The 25,297-nt window shown below is 38.0% G+C and overlaps 2 protein-coding genes across 3 annotated transcripts in view; both read right to left on the bottom strand.

Moving 5' to 3' along the window:
- Positions 1 to 11,533, bottom strand: part of bmp6 (bone morphogenetic protein 6) — a 28,580-nt gene extending 17,047 nt beyond the window's left edge. For both annotated transcript variants that reach the window (XM_053487704.1, XM_053487705.1), the window contains exon 1: positions 10,717 to 11,533. In XM_053487704.1, the coding sequence (XP_053343679.1) occupies positions 10,717 to 11,110 (394 nt within the window). In that variant the 5' untranslated portion in view covers positions 11,111 to 11,533. The remainder of the gene's footprint in view (positions 1 to 10,716) is intronic.
- A 3,440-nt stretch (positions 11,534 to 14,973) lies between these two features.
- On the bottom strand, positions 14,974 to 24,093 carry zgc:101569 (uncharacterized protein LOC449822 homolog). The gene is made up of 7 exons (XM_053487706.1): positions 23,838 to 24,093; positions 23,581 to 23,700; positions 21,601 to 21,765; positions 21,336 to 21,433; positions 19,640 to 19,784; positions 16,717 to 16,866; positions 14,974 to 15,624 (listed from the first exon to the last, which is right to left on the bottom strand). Exons 1-7 carry the CDS (start codon positions 23,875 to 23,877, stop codon positions 15,401 to 15,403), a joined length of 942 nt encoding a protein of 313 aa, XP_053343681.1. The 5' UTR covers positions 23,878 to 24,093; the 3' UTR covers positions 14,974 to 15,400.
- Positions 24,094 to 25,297: the final 1,204 nt, after the last annotated feature.

Here is a 25,297-nt window from a genome sequence, read left to right as displayed (position 1 = left end):
TAAGTGAAATATTTCATTCCTGTCATACATTAGGTGAAATATTTAATTCCTTTTTTGTTTTAATTTTGATGATTACAGCTTATAACTCATGAAAATCAAAAACCCAGTAACTCAAATATTAGAATATTTTCCAAGATAAAATATTGCAATTATAAAAGATTATGTTCATATATGCACACAATACTTGGTTAGGGCTCCTTTGGCATGAATTACTGCACCAATGCGATGTGACATGGAGGCAATCAGCCTGTGGCTCTGCTAAGGTGTTACTGAAGACCAGATTGCTTTGATAGCAAATCCTCTGTATTGTTGGGTTGGGGTTTTTCATTTTCCTAAATAAACCATAAATTCTCTATTGGGTTCAGGTCAGGTGAGTTTGCTGACCAATCAAGAACGGTAATATCAAGGTCGTGGTAAGTTCTGCTGGAAAAGGAAATGCGCATTTCCATAAAGCTTAGATGATCATCTCTGGTGGATGCTGCACTGAATATGGACATAAAACATGAAAACATAGTGGACAACAACCTGCAGATGACATGGCACCCAAATCTTTACCAACTAAGGAAACTTCAAATTGTTGTGAAAACTGCAACTGGGCTGCTCCAAATGCAACATTTTATTTAATCTAAAAAGAAGACTTTGGACAACTGAGCAATTGTTGTTATCTAGGGGTTAGGACTAGCTTGATAATAGGAAAATAATAGGCTATAAAAGTTGTAGCCTATTTCCTAAAGATGTGGCTCTTGATGCACCAACTCCAGCCTCACTTCACTCTTTGTGAAGCTCTCCCAAGTTCTTGAATCAGATTTGCTTGAGAATTTTTTAAGGCTGCACTCATCCCTATTATTTATACACCTTTTTCTACAAAACATTTGCCTACCTGTCAACTTTACATGAATATTCTTCAATACAGCACCCTCTGTGGTTCCTCGTGAAGGGTGGTTCTGATCATCTATTTAACAACTGCCAAGTCAGCAGTCTTTTCCATGCATGTACTAAAGAAGACTGAGAGGGTTACAGTACTTTCATTGCATGAACAGTAAATTGTTGTGATGGCAGGCCTACAGTCAATGCCTTCAAAAATTTTCCTTTTTATTGTAGTGAAATCTTTTTTTCTATTCTTTTCTTTCCATTTTAGGTAATAGACAGTTAAATAAGCTGCATCATTTTTTATTTCACAGCATATCATCACATATATACTGTGTACGTTTGTGCACATGACAAATGAAATTGGAATTTGAAAAAGAAAGATTACATTCAGCACCAAGGCCAGTTCCGGTACACACACCGAAGGAGCAGGGAGCCGTAATTTACCGCGTCTGGCATCTAAGGTTAGGTTAGGTTTATTATTATTGCCATTTAACATGTTAAACATGAAAGAACGAAATTTGTTTCCCAGTACCAGTATCCAACATTTAAGAAGAATCTTAGAGCTACTTCTACTACTACTACTAATAAATTCTACTCACCACCTTGCAGTCATTGTCCATTTATAAAGTGAATGCCAAGACTTGTGAGTAAAGTATCCTGGTTGCTCACTCATGATTCTATCTTTCCCTGTGTATCATTTCAGACTCTGACCAATCCCAAGGATCTTCTACACTGTAAGTCTTGCTGAGTAGGTGCAGCTACCTATCTATGACAGCTTTATGTGCCTTAACTGGCACCTACCCTCGCCACCTATCCACCTATCTCTCCTTTTACCCTTGCCAAGACTCTCTTCACCCCCTTACCCATCCCTTTAAATAAAGACCATTTTGTGTCTCCTCAGGTCTGTGTCTGGCTTGCCCTGCTGTCTTAGCTTTACAATAACTCAAACCTGAAATTAAATATTCTAATATTCTGAGATGCATTTTATAAGCTGTAAGCTGTAATCACTCACTCTCATGCTCATGCACACACTACGGTAACTGGCCTAAACTGCATGCCTTTAAACTGTGGGAGAAAACCGGAGCACCCAGAGGAAACCCACCAAGCATGGGGAGAACATGCAAACTCTATGCACACCGACTCTAAGGCAGGAATCAAACCTGGACCCTGGAGGTGCAAGTTTGCATCACTAAGCCACCACGCTGTATTAATCATCAAATCAAAAACAAAAAAGCCGTGAGATACAGTATGTAGACTTGGAAAGAGACACTAAGCTTGGCATTAGTTGGTGGAATGGTTTTGTATGTGACTGCCTGATAGATGTAATGTATACAGAATAAGTAACTGCCATTCATGCAGTGGCTAGGGATTTTTGATGCATGGATAAGTGCTGCAGTGTAGATGGGTCTTATATCCAAAGAGCTACATCAATCCCTGCTCCAAATGGAGCTTTCCAGGTCTCAGTACTTGCAGACCTTGGCTATGAAATACACTGCCTGTTTGGCATAAGTCTTAATGGCTTTTGTGACTATGAGTCCCACTTTTATCTGGTTTGACCCTAGTAATAACAAACATAAAATAGAAAATTGAACACACCATTCCATGATGCAAAATTAACTGATGCTACCCAATATGATATATGATGTTTTTGTGTTACCTGCAAATACAATGGACAGTCTCAGCAATATAATACGATGACTATACCTAGCCAGGATTTATTTATGGATGAACAAACTTGCAAATTCTACAGATGTGTGATCACAGAATAAAATGTATTAAAGCACCATTCACCTCTAGTGAAATCACCTCCAATCAACCTCTTCATCTTCAGCTTTCTATCAGAACCCTAAACATTTGGTGACAACATTGGCTGGTATTTGTAACTGTTATAATTCCCTCCACCCTGACTAAGGCCCTGTTTCCAACTGAAGAAAAACAGCCCTTAAGCATGATGCTGCCACCACCCCACTGTTGATGCGACTGAGTAAATGTCAGGAAAAGCCTACTAGAACTTCAATTGGGATTAATCAGAGGCACTTTAAACAATGGCTGGTGTGTAATGACACCTATTTAACATAAGTTTGAATGTGAACTCTGAACCCAACCACATCCCCAATTATTGTATAAGAGCATGTGCACACTTATGCAAATACATTATTTTAGCTAACAATTAAAGGTGGAAACAGTTATAAAATTATTTATCTCTAACAATTATTTTTTACTTCAAAATCTTTTTAACATCACAAAAACCTGGCATTTTAACAGGGGTGTGTGGACTTTTTATATCAACTGTATTTATATATGGGACTGAAAATACACTCATTTGTATGTGTGTGTGTGTGCAAGCATATGAGCTCTGACAAACAGAATGGTCTAGAGGAATGTTCAGTCAGCCAATGGAACAATAACACATAAGGAAAAAAAGAAGAAGGAGTTTGGCTGATGTCCTTGTGTCTCTGGAATGTGAACCACCAATATTTTGACTTCTCCTTTGGAAACAGCTGTGTTTCCTTTTTCAAAGATATTTTTCCTTATTTATCAGGTCCCTCAGGAGAGATCCATCTCTGCCATCTGACAGTGGCTTCCTCCTTACCTCTGACCCTTTGGCAAGCTTTGGACTTGCATTTTCATGCACACACAGATCATTCTAGCAGGCCTCCACATAACATACATAAAAAAAAATTGTAGCTGCACACTTCAAGGAAAAGCATAAAAATAACAAAAACAAAACAAAACAAAACATATACAACCAGTTTACTGTACTACTTTCCAAAATTGCTGATTGTTGGTTTTTGCTGATGATGGTTTTGGGTTCTTTTAAAGAAGCAGCTTGCCCTGTATACAGGGTTGTCGGGGCACGGAGCCTATCCCAGGAGGGCACAAAGCAGGGTATACCTGGACAGGGTGCCAATCCTTGACAGGGCACACACATATTCATACACAATACGAAAAAATTTGGAAACATCAGTTAGCCTAATCTGCATGTCTTTGGGCATTTAGTTTTTGTTCTCAATCAGATGTTAAGCACCCATAATCTGTACATAACTTGTTGCTTCTCAAGAAGCGATTCTTCCTTAGCAGACCCTTTTGCATCTGTCATGAAGAAGTCCAATTTTGTGAATCACCAAATTGCTTCCTTTACAGACAATTGTGTTTTAATGTGGAAATTTCTCTTATAAATTCTATTGATGGTTGGCTAAGGGCATTCTAGGTTGTGATCCCTTGTTTCCATAGAAACCAGGTTTAAACTATGTCCCATGACCTGGATATGCATGTAAAACAAAATTGCATGCATTAAAATATTTCCTTTAGTGTAGGATGAAAGGTGATGTAACATGGTATTCTCGGACTGGTCATACATGTCAACTAATAGGTTTATCAAATCAAGTTATTCCTTTTGTGTACACTATTTTGCTTTAGCTGCCACTCCTGGATGGTCCTTGTTTCCAATTCTGTCCCAAGATAAGATATTTTATTTGTATAGCACTTCACCAATTGTCATTGTCACAAAGCAACTTTACACAATCAAAAGAAAATTATGTATAAAATTATGTAAATTGTGTAATTATTGTATGAAATAAGAAAGTGTATGGATCAAAATTATTAGATAGTCCCTGATGAGCATGCCAAGGGCGACGGTGGCAAAGAAAAACTTCCTAAGATGGCAATAAAAGGAACCAGACTAAAACCTTAAGAGGAACCAGACTCAACAGGGAACCCATCCTCATTTGGGTGATAACAAATAGAAATAATTGTTTTGCTGTCATACTGTGTGTTAGGAGGTTGTAATTTAACATAAATATAACAAATGTAACATTTGATGCCTTTAAGTTAATATGAACTCGATTTCTTTATTGGAACAGCTGTCTGCATCAGCCGAGGCCAGGAGCATCTTAAAGGTACAGTGGAACTGTCCCCTACACATCCCAAGCACATAAGACAGGGGCATCTATGACATCTTCAACCAAAAGTCCCAGGACAGGTCAAACAGAAACTTATTGGCCCACCATTATGAATACTTCATTAGTGAATGCTCTGAATGCTCCAGTAATGCATAGCTCTATGTTCCTGTCTCCAGGACATCAAAATCAGATTTGTCCTTAATAATGTTAAGGTCGTTCCTCTCAATGTTGCTCTCATTATTAAATACAAAGAAGACAACAATAAAAAGATGCAAGGTCATCCTGAAATATCTCAAAGGTTAGCGTATGATCCCATTAGGTCACCTCAAGAATCTCAACAAGACATTTATTATCTTTGGGTTAAGTCAATGTCTGCTATGATATTTATTAGGAACCTGCTACATAGCTGCAGGTTTCTGATAAAATATGGGGAAAACACAGGATATATTTGCAAGATTATGATCCTGCAACAACTCTGAAGTTGTTAGGTACTTGTGGAATGTTGGTACAAAGTCAAAGAACACCTGGATATTTTATGGTAGCCCTTTCATTATCCTTCAGAATTTTACCCTTGGGCACCTTAGCATGTCTCTTACCTTAGAAGGTGATGAAAGGAAGATGGCCTTAATCATAACCAACAATGAATACTTGGTCATGTCATTTTGGGCTTGTGAACACTCATTTAGTCTTCTAAGCAGCCATAAATTAGATCCTAAGAGAATTCTAAAATCAGCATAGTGTTTCTCCTCAAATCTAAAATATACTTGTGGTGGTAGCTGGAGAAATTGACTGGCATTACTGTGTGCAAAAAAAAGTGGTTTACTAATATTATAAACAACAAATATATGTGACTTTTAACACAGAATTTAGATTTATCATATAACATTTTTATATAATATATAATGCTCCAACATTTGTGCAGATGTCTCATCCAGTTTCACCACTTTCTCAGCCTAATGTTCAAATCCAAATTAATTATTTTTTTTGTCACATACACAGTCATACACAGTATGATATGCAGTGAAATGCTTTAGACAACTGCCCGTGACCTTAAAATAAAAGACTATGAAATAGAAAAATAAATATGAAAAGGAAAACAGAAGGTAAATTTGTGAGTGCAAAAACCATGTGTGTGGATGTGCAAAATGGATCAGTACTGTGTGGTGTACTGATTAAGAGACCGTATCGCCTGCGGCAAGAAGCTCCTCCTCAGTCTCTCTGTGTTGGTCATCAGGGAGCGGAATCGCTTTCCTGACCTCATCAGAGAGAACAGTCCATTGCTGGGGTGGCTTAGGTCCCTCACAATCTTCCTGGCCTTGGTCCAGCACCGCTTGCTGTAGATTGAGTGCAAGTCAGGGAGCTCGGTGCGGATGGTCCGCTCAGCTGATCGCACCACCCTCTATAGAGCTCGTCTGTCCTGCATGGTGCTGTTCCCGAACCAGGTTGAGATGTTTCCCGTCAGGATGCTCTTTATGGTACAGGAGTAAAAGTTCCTGAGCACCTTGGAGGGCAGTCGGAAGTCTCTCAAGCGTCTGAGGTGGTAGAGACGCTGTCGGGCCTTTTTCACCACAGTGTTGATGTGACAGGACCATGACAGGTCCTGTGTGATGTAAACACCAAGGTATTTGAAGCTCTCCACTCTCTCCACTGGGCTCTCGTTGATGATGGGGGTCTTGTAGTTCCTCTCCTGCTTAGTGCTGAAGTCCACTATCAGCTCCTTTGTCTTGCTGACGTTCAGGAGGAGATTGTTCCTCTGGCACTAGTTCTCCAGATTCCCATCTCCTTCAGGTAGGCCGACTCATCGTTGTCAGAGATCAGGCCCACCACGACTGTGTCATTAGCAAACTTAATGATGGTGGTGGAGCTGGAAGTGGCCGCACAGTCATATGTGTACAAAGAGTACAGCAGGTAGGGAGATGGAAATAATCTCATCCCAATGCTGCAGTAACACATTATTAAAATGTAATGTATAATTATATTTGCCTAAATTTGTTCATAAGAGGGGCAGATTCAGAGGGCCAGGTTCGAGCCCCACTACTGGTGGGTCACCATTGTCATTGGCCAAGACCCTTAACCCTATGCCACATACTGTACATCCCAGCCACTGCATGCAGTGTTGGTTACAAGATTAGTCAGAAAATTGGAGGATTATATGAAATGTAAATGTGTATGAATTAAAATGGTTAGAAAGTCCCTAATGAGTACGGGCGACGGTGGCAAGGAAAAACTCTCTGAGATGGCAATAGGAAGCAACCTTGAGAGGAACCAGACTCAACAGGGAACCCATCTTTATTTGGGTGATAGCAGGGCTTGATCTGCAGGCATATTGTGTGTCTAGAACTGACTTGTGTCTTATAAAGCTCATCCAAGTTCTAGAACTGGCTTTGCTTTAAAATCTCCTTAAGGCTGCAGTCATCCCTGTTGCTTGTGCACCTTTTCCTGCCATATCCTTCCTTTCCAATCAACTTTCCACAAATATGTTTTACTAGAGCATTCAGCCTTTTCAGTGATGATTATGGCTTATCCTCCTTATGAAGAAGAATCAAAAATCGTCTTCTGGACAAAGGGCCAAGTCAGCAGTCTTCCCCATCAGTAAGCTTTTTCCCTCAGGAATCTCCATTTATTCATCTTAGCCAACACACAACAGACCTGAAAGCCCTGTGTGCCTAGTAAAGGTTAAGGGTTAATAAATTGAGAGAGAGAGAGAAAGAGAGAGAGCAAGAGAGAGGAAGGGAGAGAGAATGGGGAAGATTGTAGGAAGATGGAGTTTTAAGGAATAAAAAATATAAATGTCATTTTAAAGATGGAATATGCATGTTTGGAAAAATGTAATGTAGCAGATACACAATATACCACTTCAGTCAGTTGGTATCCCTCTGGTCCACATGACCCAACAATGAGTACTACAACGTGGGTAATACATTTTAAAACAAAAAGTTAATATGTGCAATGCATTTTTGTGTTGAGAGTCAAAAATGACAGGAAAGTTGCCTCAACACTTTTGAATAGAAAGTAGCCTGTTTGACATTGTCTGCACAGTGAAAAAGGACCTGATCTTAAATTAATAACCTTTTAAGCATTTCACAACATATATTTGTAAAGTATATCCATTATGTGTTTGGTCAGTGAGTACCAAAGCTATTTTAATTAAATAGTTTTTAAATAATTAAACTAACCATGCCAACCAGCATTGATAAATGATATAACAAGCTGTATAAATGAGACAATGTTTAATTTTCCTGGCATACCAAATTTACTGTATACAACTTGTGTGTTAACTCATCAAGTTGACATCCTCTTTTTGGTTAATTTATTTGGTTAATATTTAACTTAGTTGATTTGCTGATTTCAGGCACTGGAAATTACTATTTTGATCATTTTCAAAAACGGATTGCAGTTTTTTCAATTAAAAACTTTAATTTTAATATACCCTGATCAGCTACAACAGGCAATAGGCTACAATAGGCTAGCTTTTCTTTAGCTTGCTTAAAGAGCCACAACTGCTGGGCGCATTCCAATTACAAATGAAGGACTGATATTAGTCATAATAATGGCAGAATAATTTGGTGCATACATTTTACCATAAATATTGGTGTTCATTTACTTGCATTTTTGTACTAGTTTCATAGTCTGTAAAATGTGTGCTATGCTACTACACCTATTTACCTACAGTATGGCAGAGACAAGAAAATTTACTTTTTACAAAAATCTTTTCTTCTACAGATTATTAAAGATGGAGGCGAGAGTGGCATAAGGCCTGTTTCTGCTGAATGGTGTGACTATTCCAAATGTAAGAGTAAGGCAGCTACCCTATTGAGAGTTCTTAATACACATGATGCACCAATGTTTCTTTGGAATACCATTAATGCATTTGTATTTAGCATTTGAGCAGTATACATCTAAAGATGGTTTTTAATCTGGTGAGACCACTACTAATTTCATCATAGAAAGCTTCTATCCCAGCCCAACCTACTACAGCCTACAACACAGTACAACCTTTAACTACAACAGTCACTATGGTGTTTTGTTATGGGCTGGCTATCTGCCTAAATCACCCTTTAAAACTCTCTATACAATCTATACACTGTGGCATAGTGAATTCAGTCTCAACTGTCATTATGCAAAGACATGTTCTCTGTACTGTCAGTTGCCTCATCCATAAAACTTGGACTGTCACCATTTCAAAGCACCACTAACATGGCTAGTTTACAGCCTATAACAAATAACTGCAAGCTAGCAGAGGAGAAAAATAATAGCTTTAAATATCTACTTTAAGTCTGAGCCCTGGGTTTCACCTGTGACCAGTGTAGCCCCGTTATTAAAAAGGCTGAGGAAATATGGAAAGTAAATCAGAAACATTGCACAAATATTTGGCACAGACAATACAAAAAGATTGAATGTCCTGGATGCAGGGGGGTAAAAAACTGGTGTAATAACCAAACATTTATCAGGTCGTCCAAAGGAAACAAACACAATCGACAAAACACTGGGAGAAATGTGTAGAAAAACCACCACACACTCAGTCAGTCACATTACCAACAACCTCCACAGGGCCGGGCTTAAAGTTTCACAACCACTCAAAAAAGACTTGAAGAGCAGAAATATAATTCAGGTCGAAAGATGCAAACCACTCGTTAACAGAAATACCTACCTAAAAAAGATTAAACTCTGCTTAAAGATTGGAAAGGGTGAAACTGGTGAAGAACCTTTGCAACAGGATAATGATCCAAAACCCACTGCATACAGTTGAGCATACAGTTTTCCTTAAACTGAAGGGAGAAACACGCAAAACAATTAACAAAAGCTGTAGGAAAGCAACACAGCTAGTAAGTGCAACTGTTTGGTGATGTCAATGGGTTACAGGTAATCTATAAATGTATCTTTCCCATCAGTCTCTCCTACTCATGCTTACCACACATGCGCATACCAAAAATTCTCATTTATTGCCCCACCCAATGAATCCATGCTACTACTCCTAGCAACTTGTGGGTTCTGTGGGTCCGGTTTTATCCTACATTTTATTTACGTAGTTAAATTAAACAAGTGACTGCCGGATTGATGGCTAACATAAATCCATGTCAGAAAGTACTACCTGTGTTATATTATATACTGATTATAATATATTATGATAATATTAAAAAATAACGTTACAAAGTGCAGCCTGCATATCAGGAAACATTACCTCTGATAAAATTGTACTTCACTTTTTGCAGTGCTACAGTACCAACATTCAGAATTATAAATAGGACATATGTACTCATAGGACATATGATATAACTATGAAAAATAAAATACCGGTCAGGACACATTGATAGAGTTACTGCAACAATTTCACTAAAAAGGTGTATTACATAGGTTCAGTGAAAGGTAATGTCAATCCATCCATTTAGGAACCTCTGGAGTCCAACTAGAGACTGTGAATGCCAATGGTGACCAATGGTGATATTTATTCCCATTTTTTTCCGACCGTGGTGGGACCTCTGGTAAACAGTCACATTCACATTCACACAATATGGGCAAATTGGTAACAACAATTAATCAAATCTTACACAGATAAACCTACAAAGCCCTGGGAGAACATGTAAACTCCATCCACACAAACCCCAAAGCGGGAATCAAACCCAGACCCTGAAGGTGCAAGGCAGCAGTGCTAATCACTAAGCCATCACACACAGCAATAAACCTGTATGTTATCTTGCTTGGTTGTCTAAATGGATTGCATATACAGTAACAGTACCTAGAATTATTGATATCAATGTTTTATTGCTTAAATTTTAGTATAAATGGCAGGTGGTATGAATACATTAATAGGAAGTGTGCCTTATGGCATAACCCAACCACAATAAAACAGTGCAGTCAAGAGACTGACAGCAAACGTTGCACCCTGGATCCGACTGCCGATTCATAAAAAAAAAAGATATAAAAAAAAAGAGGAGACTCTCACCTAAATTCACAAAGCTCATCACCATGTCGGCTTCATTTAAGTATACGTTGTCTTGAATTGTGGCTAAATTGGGTTCTTGCGTCGTGAACACAGGATTGTACGAGTCCAAATCTCCGTCTGGTTTGGTTTCCTCCTCGACGTTAATTGCGTTGTACAGGTCCAGCATGAAAAGCGGTGCTGAGTTATATTTGCCGTTCCACACATGTGGTCTGGGTCTGTGCGACAATCCCAGGATAGACAGGATTTCTTTCTGCATCTCTGTCTTTTCCTGAGCCCGTAAACGCCGATGTTGAAATTCGCTGGTGCTGTCAAGCAAGTAACTGCCACCTGCCACAAGCCAAATACAGTACGAACTCCACCAAACACCCGCAAGTACAAACCTGCGGCTTTTCATTTTACACCAAGTATGTCGTGTTAAGTGGTTAACTGTGTACTTTCAAAACTTTGGAATGTAAGAATGGTTCATTCAGGTGAGAGAACTGATTATCGAACTTTATGATAAAATCGACAACAGAAGGCGCCATCCTGTACGAGACAAGAAATCAAAATTAAATCCATTAAATCAAAAGCGCAGTGACTGACCTCGGGGGAAAAAAACCGCGGGTGAATTTTTGATGTACGGGACACCTGAGCGTGATGCACTGTGACAGGCGGACTTTAATTCTGACAAAACTGAAAACTAGAAAATAAAAAAAGGAAGGTTGAGTAGAAAGTATTCCGAAATAGCGTAACAGAAATAGATGTTGATTTCCATTGCAGTTTAATTACAAGTTTCGGAGCAAGTTCCGTAGCTCTTTCGGTCCACGGTGAAAGCAGTAGAGTGGAGGAACGCAGAATAACGGCTGCTGTTCCCACCCAGGATAAGAGGAGGAGAGGTGGAGCTATCGCACCCTATCACAACTGGTCGTTTCTTGCCTGTTTTTTTATTTTATCTTTTTATTTTTTAAAGACATTTCTTTATTAGTTATAAATTGTATGAACATTTTTATAACCTCTTTGTTTAGTGCTTTAATAGTTTGTCCACAACACCAAGCTTTTCCTTTTAGAATCACGACCCCTAACGACAGAAGCAGCTCATGCTGAATGTTCAGACAAGGGAAACGTGTTACCGGCCAAAACCCAGTTTTAGTGTTGATTATATAAAAATTTGTAATGTTTTACATATTTTGAAACTTGCTTCCCTTAAAATTCCAAATTGCAAATTTCCAGCCGGTTTATATGTGCCCCCAAAATAGCCATATTTAATAATAATATGTAGTGTCCATAATTATCTACATGTAAATTCATGTTGCAATATCTTAACAATTTTGCATTTTAAAATACACTTTTTTAATGTGAAATCTAAATTGCCCAAGTTTTATCTGAATGAAAATTAAGATCAACGAAAGATTTTAATAAAAGTTATGGACACTACGTAACAGGACATGAAATTATATTTAGCAAATGTGTTTCTTTTTATTTAATAAAAATATAAATTTGTATGCATATTTACAAAAAAAATAAAGCATGGTTCGGGGGGTAAAAAGCCTTAAATATTATTAAAAAATGTGTTATATGACCCTATCTGAAAATTCATTTTCTCCCATAGGTGAGAACCAATGGGAGAAAATTAATTAAATTAATTTTAGCACCAATACCATGTTTTGGCTGTAGCTATACTGTATATTCAAGAGAACATGGAGAATTTTGTTTAAGTCAGTTATTTTAAAACAATTTATAAACATTATAGTCATCCTTTTACCTTAAAAAAAGGACTGAAAAGCTTGAACAAGGTAGTAATCATTAGAGGAACACTAAATGAATAAATACTGCAAAGCATTAAATCATGTGATCAAATCATGGGAGGGGCTAAATTTGCACAACATCTATCAATTTAATCTTAAGGGCTGCATTAATCAATGTATTGGTTAAAACTGTTGGGAGAATTTAAATGCTGTATAGACTATATAGACTGTCCACTGAAACAATAATAATAAATATAGTTGCAAGCAACGATGACGGGCCCAAGCACCCTGTGCCAGCAGCACCGTACAACCTGTGTGTTAAGACCTCGAAAAAGTCATCGTCAACCGGTTGCACCACACAACTTGCACTTGGGTTAGTGTGTGTGAGAGTGAGGGAGAGGTGTGTGTGTGTGTGTGAGACGAGTAAATGTGTTTGTACATGTTTGTGTGTGTGGGTTTGTGAGGCTGTGTGTTAACATGCGATGTGTGTGTTAGTATGTGTGTGATGTTTGTGTTAGACATGTGACCTGTTAGTGTGTGGGTGTGTGTGCAGGTGTGCGAGACAGAATTTGTGATGTGTGATATACATGAGTATGAGTGTCTGTGTGAGTGTGAGAGTGTTAACAGTGTAATATATAATGCATTCAGAATGTATTCACAGCGCATCACTTAATTTTTTTCCTCAGAATTCTACACACAACGCCCCATAATCACACCACGAAAAAAAGTTTACAACTGAGCAACAAGAGCAGCTTGTACCAAAGAAAAATGCAGTCTCCGTTATTTGGACACATTTTGGCTTCAGTAAGGATGACACTGAACAAAATGAAGTCAGATGTAGATACTGTAGAAAAACAGTTTCGACGCCCAAAGGTAATACCACCAGTTTGTTTCAACACTTAAAGCACAATCACGTGTTATAAGGGCAAAAAAATGAACAAAATAATCGTTCATTAATTGTAATCAAGTTAAAATGTTCAATTAATCGAGATTTTGATTTTAGGCCAAATCGCCCAGCCCTACTTAAACTTCTAGTAAAAGAATCAGGCTGTTTTTCTCACAGCACACACTACAAAACGTGGTTCTGAAAACTCTGTCCTGCATTTTTCAAATGATCAATGCTCTAGCACAGTGGTTTTCAAACTTGGTGCTGGAGGACCCCCTCCCCTGAACTTCTTAGTGTTTTTTCGCTTTATCACACCCACTCTGATTCAGATAAGGCGGATAATTAGCTGATTAGTTAAGTCAGATTTGCTGAGAGCTAAGAAAACACTAAAATTTGCAGTAAACTTTTGAAAAAACACAAATAGGTGACAGATTAAGGCGCTGGACCACCAAAAGTCAAAAATGGCAAAAGAGAAAGAGGTGTGTTGAAATGGGTAATTTTGGGTCCATTGAGTTGAATTGCTTGCCCAGTAGCCACTGTTTTGGATCAGTGCAGCTGATCAGGGCCAGGGGTAGCTCAGTAGTTAAGGCATTGGACTACGGTTCGGAAGATCCCAGGTTCAAACCCCACAACCACCAAGTTGCCACTGTTGGGCCCTTAAGCAAGGCCCTTAACCCTCAACTGCTCAGGTGTGTAATGAGATAAAAATGTAATTCGCTCTGGACAAGAGTGTCTGCCAAATGCCTAAATGTAAATGCAGCTGTATTTTCCACCCACTCACAAAAGTGAGTACACCCCACTAGTTTCAGCAAACATTTTAGTACATTTTCTCAAAGGACAATAAAAAAAATCCAAGTTTTATTTCTATAGTAGAGTAGTCAATGTGCAGCTTGTATCAACAATGTAGATTTAATGTCCTCTAAAAAAAAAATTTAAAAAACCCTCAACATACAGCTATTACTGTCAAAATTGCTAGTTACAAAACAGCTGTACATCTTTAACCATGCAGAGTCACATGCACTATTCATCATGGTTATGTTTTTGTAGTGGCCAAGTACGTCTCCAGACCTGAACTCTATTGAGCACCTGTGGGGTGTCCTCAAGTTGAAGGTAGCGAAGAGCCATGAGTCTAACATCCAGCGGCTCCATGATTATAGAGGAGTGGAAGCAAGGAGCAACAACATGTGCAGGTGAATTCCATGCACAGGAGGAATAAGGCCATGCTAGATAACAATGGTGCTCACACAAAATAGTGACAATTTGGACACAGTTTTGACATGTTCATTTATGCCAGTTATTTAGACAATAAAGTCTGCATGTTAAGTTATTGTTAGAGGACAGTAATCTGTACTGCAATACAAGCTGCACATTGACTACTCCAAAGTATATGCTGGTTTTATTTCATATAGTTTTGTCCCTTGTAGGACTGAAACGATTCCTCGAGTAATTCGATTACAAAAATGATTGAGGCAAAATCTTCTGCCTCGAAGCTTCTTTTAATTTATTTTAAAAGCTTGCGTTATGTTTTTGTGCAATGATTTGTTTGGCGTGACAACATGACAGAAATTGTCAGTAAAGGCTTATGTTATGCCTGAGCTGTAGGTTTAGAAACGTTTAGTCCTGAAAGTTAAGTTGCACAACGTAGTGTTTTTGTATAATTATTTATTTTAATGTGCCACAGATTGCCCCTCCTACATAATCCTTAGCAAATATATTGGGACATCAACAAAAATCAATGCAAAATGTCAACACAATTTCAACTTTTTCAGTAATGTGATTTACTAATACTGAAATCACAGCAATAACTATAATATGAACGGTCTACCAAAATACAGTACATCCTGGACTTCCCAATTTAAACTTCACTTTCTAGTTTTTAGGATTTTTTTTTTCAACAATTCTTTTTTCTATTATCTTTGTAGTGATGATAAATGTTGGCTCTCCAAAGAAATACTATATTGTTCATTTTTAACCGTTGTCAAAATACCATATGCCCTTTCTCTTAAGTGATACATACACAAAATAATTACTAGTATGTGGTTATTTGTGGGTAAAAGCACATTCATCATGTCTTTCAAAAGAACTTTCCACCTCTTCCAATGCCAGAGCTAAACCTGGTTGCCCCAGGAACAGCTTCAACGTTGATTACTGGCAGACCATTGTCAGTCTCATACTGCATGGCCTGTGTGAATGAGGTGGAGTCAAAAGTCGCATGATAGGCAGAGTTGCGGTCAGCACGAAGACAGAGCTGGGGAAAGGAGCTTATCTGCTCAGCAAGCTCCACAGCTACCTGTAAGCCTAACACACACACAAGGAAGATATTTATGATCCATGAGATTTACACACTTGCAAGGACTACAAAATTAATGTGACCATTTTACTTTAAACAGTATATATTTAATATAAGCCCATAGTAATATTCATTCATGCTTCCATATTTCATGTATGAGCAAGACTGACACCACCTTAATGCCACATCTGCAGGTGAATTAACATCCCAAATAACTGACCATAATTAAGTCCCCAAAAAATTACTATAAAAAATGCATTATAAACCCAAGTTGCGAATACAAATTTTACAAAAACACAAGTAATTGATCGAAAAATCGATATTTCAATTATTTTAACAAAGTGCAACAGTTACTATAATTCTTCTCACAAGTGTGCAGAACTGTAAGACAGCAATTGATAGTAAACACATTTAAGGGTTCTTCAAAAACTATTCAAAATGTCTTCCTTTATTACAACAGATTTCAAGAACCATTAACACAGTTCCTGTAGAGACCCAGGGACTTTCTCCCTCAAAGGAGTCAAAAGGTGTGATGAGTTACAACAGTTATAAGCTTTCATTGAGCTGACATCCTGAATGTCAGGAAACAGAACTTATTTTAAAAAACCCTGGCTGCATGCCATTTAAGGAAAGGCATCCTGAACAGGATGAAGCAAAATTCTGTCAAGCTGAGCAAGCAGCAAAAATGACAGAGAGGTCAATGTGAAGGGTTTTAAAGTAAAAAAATTTAGCATGATGAAATTCAGGCTAATAGTGGGGCGGGGAAGGGTGGGCATGACCTTTTAGTAGTTTAACCAGGGAAAGACAGAAGAACAAAAAAAAAAAAGAAATCCCCTCCTCCTTTACTGTGAAAACAACCCTTTTGTGTAATTTTTAGAACTGTGTTTACCTGAGTGGTGAGTGCAGCAAATAGAACATGCAGTAAAAAAGTGTTTAAGTCTCAATGATGGTAAAATATTAAAACATTCTTCCTTTCTCTTTTACATTCATGCACGCACGCATGCACACAATAATAATGGTGGCTTTAAGCCAACATTGAACATCAGGGGCAGATTAAATATAATAATAATAATAATAATAGTAGTAACATCTCTGTGTACCTTGTCCATCTGGCACCACTCTGTTTGCTAGTCCAAATGCCAGTGCCTCCTGAGATCCTACAGGTCTTCCAGTCAAAATAAGGTCCAGAGCTCGAGACAAACCAATTAATTGTGGCAGCCGCACCGTCCCACCATCAATCAGAGGCACACCTAGAAAGGTGAAGACACAGTAGGACACACTGCTTTTTTGTGCTGATCTAATTCAAAACATTAATACACAAACATAATCATAAGTGATTAAAATATCCATCACATTAAAATGTATATCATTTAACAGATTTATATTTAAAAGATCGCTTGAAAAATACTAGATATAATACTGCATATTAAGCGGCCGGTCATGCATAAACGCATAAGAAAATGCATAAATAAAATTTTAATATATGTGTGTGTGAGAGAGAGAGAGAGAGAGAGAGAGAGAGAGAGAGAGAGAGAGCCATTCAAGTCAATTCTAAGCATCCTAAACAGCTTTTTAGTTTCACCTAGGTAGAGAAACAATAATTAAACACAACAAGAAGCCCACGAAAACAATAATAATGTAATGATTTACAAATAGATCAATGGTAGCCACAGACCTCCTGGTGGTGCTTGTGTCACGTTTCTGGTGGACTCATAAGATGAAGCACTATGCTCAGAAAAATGTATATGCACTGATGATACCCTGGTGAAAACCTACAATATTGCATGCACTGGCAGTGCACTCCCTTCAATTTGTAGAAAATGATCCCTCTGCTAGGGAGTTGACTGATACCCCCTGGCAAGACACTGAGACCAGGATATAAAGCTACTCTCTGCCAGCTTTGTTTATACATAATACTAGGTGGGTTTAGCAAAGTCTGCTCTGGCCTTTAAAACCTTTTTTATTTGCCAGGGCCAATTTAAGGCCTGGCAACAAAGAACCCCTAGACTGGATGGTGCAGGTGCCGATATCTAAAAGCCTGCATGGCTAAATAAGCAATATATTGTATTGCTCAATATAGTGCCATATTTGACCAAGCATAAATCTATGGAGAACACCTGCAACCTTCTGTCACTGATTGGATTCAAAATGAACTTACAGAAGAGCTTCCTAACAAAAAGTAATTTGAATATGCATGGATGTTCTGACTCAGGATTTCACATCAAATAACCTCTAGACCAACGGGCATTCAAAAATAAAACTCAAAAAAGATCCTTGGGGTGTGTTAAACCAGGGACAGGTGTCTGAGTTAACACTGAATATTGGAATTAAGATTTTTTTAAATAGTCTCCATATTAGATGGAGAATCATATTCAATCAGATTAGCCTTGTGTATATTTCATATTGCCAACAAGCTTTTGCACTGTCCAAGCTATAACAGTAACTCCAAATTCCATTGATAATCTCTGTGCCAAGACCGAAGCACTTGCCAGTCTGTATTTCAGTGTTAATTACACTTAAATGGACTTAATTGACTGTCCTATGTTTTTGGGCACTTATGTCATTGGTCAAGGACCTTAGCTCCCCCACCAGGCAGACAGACGCAGATTGCGGTAAAGTCTTTCAAAGGATCATTGCTTGCCCTTTATAATTTTTTTATGGGCTATTCGCAAAATAAAAACATTTCCTTTCTATCTTCTCCTAACAAGGCTTCATCTCTTTTTAGTCAGAAGTATATTCAAGAAAAACCTCACTGCTGATGTCACTAATGCCACTGGAGTAACAGTTTTAGTCAGACTGCTACTAGAATAGATTTTTTTTTTAATATACAGTGGAACCTTGGATTAAGAGCATAATTCGTGTTTCAAAACACTCATAAATCAAAGCAAAATTTCCCATAAGAAATAATAGAAACTCAAATTATTCATTCCACAGCCGAAAAAAATAAACACATAAAAATAATTAATACAAAATATACAAATTCGAATGAATCTCCACTTTACCTTTAAAAAGAATCGCGACAGAGCAGTGTTTCTGTGTAGAACAGAGTGTGTGTGTGTGAAGCAAAGAGTAGGTGCTTCACACACACACAAACACACACTTAAGGTGAGAAAGAGAGAGAGTATGTGAATGGTGTCAAATTACATGCACGCACACACATAACGACAGGCTGAGGGAGAAAATGGATCTTTAACCTCTCTAATGTGACTTTCTTTTGCTTTACACTTGCACACAGACATGTGTTATAAGAAACAGTACACACGCGCTGTACACACAGGCTTACAAATACAAAATAAAATTATGTTTTACACACACACACATAGTTACAGTGTTATAGTAAACAGTACACGCGTGCACGGATGTTGATTATACCAGTGAGAGACCCAGCAGGGGAGACGATTACTCACAATTCCACAGCGCGCGACAGGGAAAAAACATTGGCTCACTTGTGATCATGTGACACTCGGCATCAAAACAAGAAGCGCATGCGTGATACATGATACTCGGTACTCATAAACCAAGACTTGCTCGTTTATATAAGTCAAATTTAATTAAAAATCTTTGCTCGTCTTACGGAACGCTCGCAAACCATGTTACTCGCAATCCCAGGATTTCACTGCATATAAATGCAAACACAGATAATCAGGTTAGTGATAGTGACATGTCCCAGTGAGGTTACACTTAATATAAATCACTCTTAAAATATAAAACGGAACTAAATGGTCTTTCTTTGCACACTGAAAACTGGCATACAGCAGCGAGTCAAGCACAGAGCCAATCATACTGCAACCAAGATTCTGAAGCATGCAAGATGTATTTCATCTTAACAATCAGTACCTAATCGGAATAATAAAACAGTTTTATTACAGTTTTGCACTGTACCTAACCAAGATATATCTATATATAACAATTTCTGCACAGGATCAGAAAGGGTTTTATTTACCCTATTATAACTCCTAAATTGTTTAACTTATTACTATTTATTGAGCAAAAATATAGGAAATCAAGCCATAAGGATTTTACCAAATCTGCGGCAGAAAACCCCCATAATGGCACTGGTTTCCACAACCCTGAGATCAGCTATCAGGGACAATTCCATCCCCCCTGCCACAGCATAACCACTCACTGCTGCAATCAGTGGCTTTGACAGCTTTAGGCGGGAGGGACCCTTGGAAGCAAACAAAGTGAAAATTTTCTTAAAGACTGTATTTTATAGTAGGTACAGTATAAAGGTACAGCTCCATTAGAATTAGTAACAGACAGAAATAAAACATGTAAGAAGGCACTCATCATGTCTGTAACTGTACAACCTGAAAATCTGCAACAATACACAGCATGCACACAGCCTCCACCTTATTAGAAACACCTGTACATTCATGCCGTTAACTAATCGGCCAATCAAGTGGCAGCAATGCAATGCATACAACGAAAAAATGTGTGTCTGATTGTCGTACCAGACAAGTCGATTTAAATATTTTAGGAACTACAGAGCTCCTGTTATTTTCACATACAACTGTAGTAGTCTCTACAGCTTACACAAAGTGGTGCAATCCTGTCTGTAGAAAGTCTGCAGACTAAAACAATTTGTTGATGTGAGAGACCAGAGGCAAATGACCAGACTGGTTTAAGCTGAAAAAGTCTATAGACACTCAAATAAGCACCCTTTACAACCATGGAGAAAGTATCAGAAAGCATGATAAATCTAACCTTGAGATGAATAGACTACAAAAACAGAAGACCATATCAGTTCCCAATCCTGTCAGCAAAGAACAAGGGCCTGAGGCTATCGGCATCTGGCAGTGCCGGCATCTGGGGGGCAGAGGACTGTCCAGTTTGAATCTGTGCCCATAATAGCCTCGAATTCTTGTTCTTGGCTGACAGGAGCAGAATCACAACTACCTCATCATGACTGTATAAAATGTCTATGGAGTTACTATATCCTTCCTGGCAGTTGGAAAACATCTGGCCATTTTTATCTGACCTACAGGAGGGTTGTGTGACTAACCCTCCCAATTATTATGCATCCATTTGCAGAAGTGAATTTTTCATCAGGAAATTCAACAAAGGAACTTTTAATAAATGCATGATCTCGATATTGACCGAAATAAAATTTGATTATGACTCTCACTGGAGCCCTATAACTCCTAATAATAAGGTGTTTTTTCACCAACAAAACTGCTTTTTTTTGCACCATTTAATAAAAAAATTAGAGTAAATCCCCAGGAGATTAGCAATTTAATAAATATTTAGACACCTCTGGTACCAACATGCCACAATAAAAAAAATCTGAAATTACACTCTTTTTATTGTGATGTTTGATGTAAACCCTAACTACTGTAATGTGCATGTATCATGCTGCTGCCGCATGATTGGCTGACAGGAAAACTGCAATGTGAAAATGTGCCAGTGTTTCTAAGAGAGTGTATTTCATTAGTTAATCCATTTTATGTAAAGGCTATTTCATTATGAGTGTTTCTCAATACTTTTCATCAGAGGATTTATTAGTGCATGGAATACGTAGCTAGTACAAACACTATGCAATTACAGCTCTGACAAATACATATGTCATAAACCATTTTAATTACATTGGATATCTTGTTAAAGAACTAGAGTGAACAGAACTAAAGAGGCAAACTTTGCATACATAATTAACTGGTGTACCTAATTTAGTGTTTTGATAATGCTATAGTTGTTGATTACTGTAAGTTTCTTCTCTTACCATTGGAGCAGGACCTTGGGTAACATTTGGCTCCAGTGCAATGGCATCCGCATCCTGGGAAAGTTGTTTAAGATCATAACCAGCACAAAAATTCCCTCCTGCAAAAATCAACCCGCAAAACTCAGTTAAAGAGAAGTACACAAAAGGATAATAATGAGATATACAAAAAAATATTGTACTGTTCAGGATTGCTAGGGTTTTATATGACAGATTTATGGAAAGAAAAATTATCATGTGTGATCAAGTCATTTCAGGAAATACTAACCTATTCCATGTAGCACAGCTACATTCAAGGTGTCATCCTGGTCAAAGGCTAAGAACTCTTCTAATAGCCGTTGGGCGGTCTCCTGGTTTACAGCATTACGCGCCTCTGGCCTATTAATCCCCACAGTAAGCACTGGACCTCGCTTTTCAGTGACCACGGTCTGACCTGAAGTGGCAAAGATCAAAGAGATTTAATCACAACACTTAAAGTTCTCAACCTAGAAAATCAGTAAAATGAGAGAAAGAATATGCAATAATGATTTACTTGCACCATTATTATTTAATTGTTATAATGAATCTGGCAAAAGTTTTTAGTTGGACTTTTTACCAAGTTGAAAAATTCTATCAGGATCCCTCATAAAATTGTCATCAATATATTACTTCAAACATTTATTTAAAAAATGAAAGTAATTTAAAATAGTGAAACAGTAAGATTTCAATATTTGTTCATAAATACATACATACTTTTCTTTATTCCTTTTTTTTCTTTGTTAAACCTAGTCTAACCCAGTCTGTGACTGTGACAGTAAGGTTTAGTTTAGGACAGTGTTCTGCTTCTCATTTTTCTGCTATATTAGGTGTACACACACTATCCATGTCATTAGAAATACCTGAACACCCACACACACAGGTCCTTCTAAAAAAATTAGCATATTGTGATAAAGTTCATTATTTTCTGTAATGTACTGATAAACATTAGACTTTCATATATTTTAGATTCATTACACACAACTGAAGTAGTTCAAGCCTTTTATTGTTTTAATTGTATTCTTTTATTGTTTTAATATTGATGATTTTGGTATACAGCTCAGGAGAGTTGGCAGGCCAATTGAGCAGAGTAATACCATGGTCAGTAAACCATTTACCAGTGGTTTTGGCACTGTGAGCAGGTGCCAGGTCGTGCTAAAAAATGAAATCTTCATCTCCATAAAGCTTTTCAGCAGATGAAAGCATGAAGTGCTCCAAAATATCCTGATAGCTAGCTGCATTGACCCTGCCCTTGATAAAGCAGCAGCTGACATGGCACCCCAGACCATCACTGACTGTGGGTACTTGACACTGGACTTCAGGCATGTTGGCATTTCCCTTTCCCCAGTCTTCCTCCAGACTCTGGCACCTTGATTTTCAAATGACATAGAAAATTTGCTTTCATCCAAAAAAGTAATTTGGACCACTGAGCAACAGTCCAGTGCTGCTTCTCTGTAGCCCAGGTCAGGCGCTTCTGCCGCTGTTTCTGGTTCAGAAGTGGCTTGACCTGGGGAATGCGGCACCTGTAGCCCATTTCCTGCACACGCCTGTACACGGTGGATGTTTCTCTGGATGTTTCTACTCCAGACTCAGTCCACTGCTTCCGCAGGTCCCCCAAGGTCTGGAATCGGTCCTTCTCCACAATCTTCCCCAGGGTCCGGTCACCTCTTCTCGTTGTGCAGCGTTTTCTGCCACACTTTTTCCTTCCCACAGACTTCCCACTGAGGTGCCTTGATACAGCACTCTGGGAACAGCCTATTCGTTCAGAAATTTCTTTCTGTGTCTCACCCTCTTGCTTGAGGGTGTTAATGATGGCCTTCTGGACAGCAGTCAGGTCCCCAGTCTTACCCATGATTGCGGTTTTGAGTAATAAACCAGGCTGGGAATTTTTAAAAGCCTCAGGAATCTTTTGCAGGTGTTTAGAGTTAATTAGTTGATTCAGATTTTTTTGTGTGTGTGGGTCACCATGGTGCTGGTCAAGTATATTCAGTTTGTGCACCTCTTATCCCTGTGTCTGCACTCAGATATTCTGTCAAGTATTTATAAATGTCGGGGCATTACAAGTCCACATCATTAACAGTTTTAAACAGTACAGTATTTACATTGCATATACAGTACATAAGGAATAACTAGTGCATGTATAAGAATATGGGTATAATTTAATTGGCTCTACAGTCAAGTTTGCAACATATGTGCTGCCCCCTAGCGGCAAAGCATGTTTATGAACCATTACCTGGGGTACGGTGCTCTTGAGAAGTGCTCGTGGAGCTCCTGAACCGCTTTCCTGCGTCCACAAAATACCGCACATGTCGCACAGTTTGTTTACTGATGGCATTTCCGTGCAGGAAACAATCTGAATGACGAAAAAAGCTCATGGATTTTAATCCATAAAAACAGTTGTTTTAAGTGCGTAGTTAAACAATATTATGAACCCAAACTGTAAATAAAGAGCGTATCAAAATGCATGCGTTTAGAAAAATTTATACTTACTAATCAGAAACGATGGACGAGGACACTTATTAATGAACATCGTTTGAGACACCTTTAATTTATTAAATCACTTAAAACATTCAGTCTGTATTACGGTAACTAACTTTAGCAAGCAAACAACCGTGAGAGATTTACACCCCTAGATACATTTACGCACTCAAAAACCTGTGAGACTTTTATTTTAGACAGAACAATAAATATTAAATCACGAATTTGAAGTTGATTTTAACTGGAAAAGCGCTACTTTTTCTTCTTCTTCCTCCTCCTAAGGTTTAGTGGCTGTTGAAAAACAAGGTAATGTGCATTACCGCCACCGTGTGGAACGGAGTGTAGGTCAAGCCTCTAAAATGGTTAACTAAATTCATAACTAAATTGGATTACATTTGTTTTTTTTTAAACCATTGAAATAATTTAGAAACATGTAACACTTATCCTTTTTGCTCTTTTGTAACAGATCCTGTAGATTAAATTGTTTCTTTATTTCTTTTAGATATTTTACCAGTTCCTGCACCTTGTTATGTCTTAACATTTTTTTAACGTGCTCTAAAGTTTCTTTCTCCCCACAATCTTTACATTTACCTACACAGATTTTTTTCCTATTTTAAATGATTTACCACTTAGTCCAGTTTATCCAAATCGTAGTCTGGATATTAATGACTCCTGTTTCTCCCAGTGCTTCCCATCATTCCCACCCTCAGAAGGAGCTTGCAAAGGGCAAGAGGAGCAATGCATTGTTTTGATCATAGTCATGTATGGTCAGGTTTAAGGTTTTAGTGTAAGCTACTTGTTAAATTTGATATCCAATCCTGCCATTGACGTACACAGTTTACACTATGTTTAAGAAACATAGTTTTAATCTTTTCGGACTAGCATTTTATACAATGTGGCTAACTGGATACAGACTGATCTGATATAGAACAGAACTTATTCTAGTTTTATCTTACAAATTATCTTATACATTTTTACAAATTAAAGCTATATGTATTGTCAACAGCAGTGAACATTTATAACACTTTGTCGTGGGGGCCTTGAGCCTATCCCAGGAGACGTAGGGCACAAAGGCAATTTGTGAATGCCAATTAGCCTAATTTGTATGTCTTTGGACTATAAGAGAGCACAGGGAGAACATGCAAATTCAGAGCCCGAGGCAGGAATCGAACCCAGACCCTGGAAGTGACAGTAATAACCACTAAGCCACTGTGCCGCCTCAACACTGAACCTAACTGTTTGAATTGACCTTATTGGAATCATCACTGGATTAAACTGACTAAGGGCTTCATGCTTCTGTTTAGAGTGAACTGCGCATTGTGACTTATCAGTATGTGGCAGGAAGACGCAGTTTAAATATGTGTTATTGTAAAAATAATAATGTTATTTGACAAAAAAAGTCACCACAACTTATATTCAATAAATATATTTTTAAACAGAATAGATTTACTTATTAACATATGTACACACAC

Source organism: Clarias gariepinus, chromosome 26, assembly GCF_024256425.1.
Source record: "Clarias gariepinus isolate MV-2021 ecotype Netherlands chromosome 26, CGAR_prim_01v2, whole genome shotgun sequence".
In the NCBI taxonomy this organism is placed as follows: Eukaryota; Metazoa; Chordata; class Actinopteri; order Siluriformes; family Clariidae; genus Clarias; species Clarias gariepinus.
The sequence above is the reverse complement of the archived record's forward strand: the minus strand, read 5'-3'. Positions and strand labels throughout refer to the sequence as shown.

Excerpts from the sequence above, each read along its gene's own strand:
- zgc:101569 (XM_053487706.1), bottom strand. The coding sequence starts at position 23,877 with ATGTTCATTAATAAGTGTCCTCGTCCATCGTTTCTGATTA. Across the intron at positions 23,701-23,837 it reads TCGTCCATCGTTTCTGATTA|ATTGTTTCCTGCACGGAAAT; the intron begins GTAAGTATAAAT and ends TTCGTCATTCAG. Across the intron at positions 16,867-19,639 it reads GGTTTTCTGCCGCAGATTTG|GTGTGCCTCTGATTGATGGT; the intron begins GTAAAATCCTTA and ends TCACCTTTCTAG.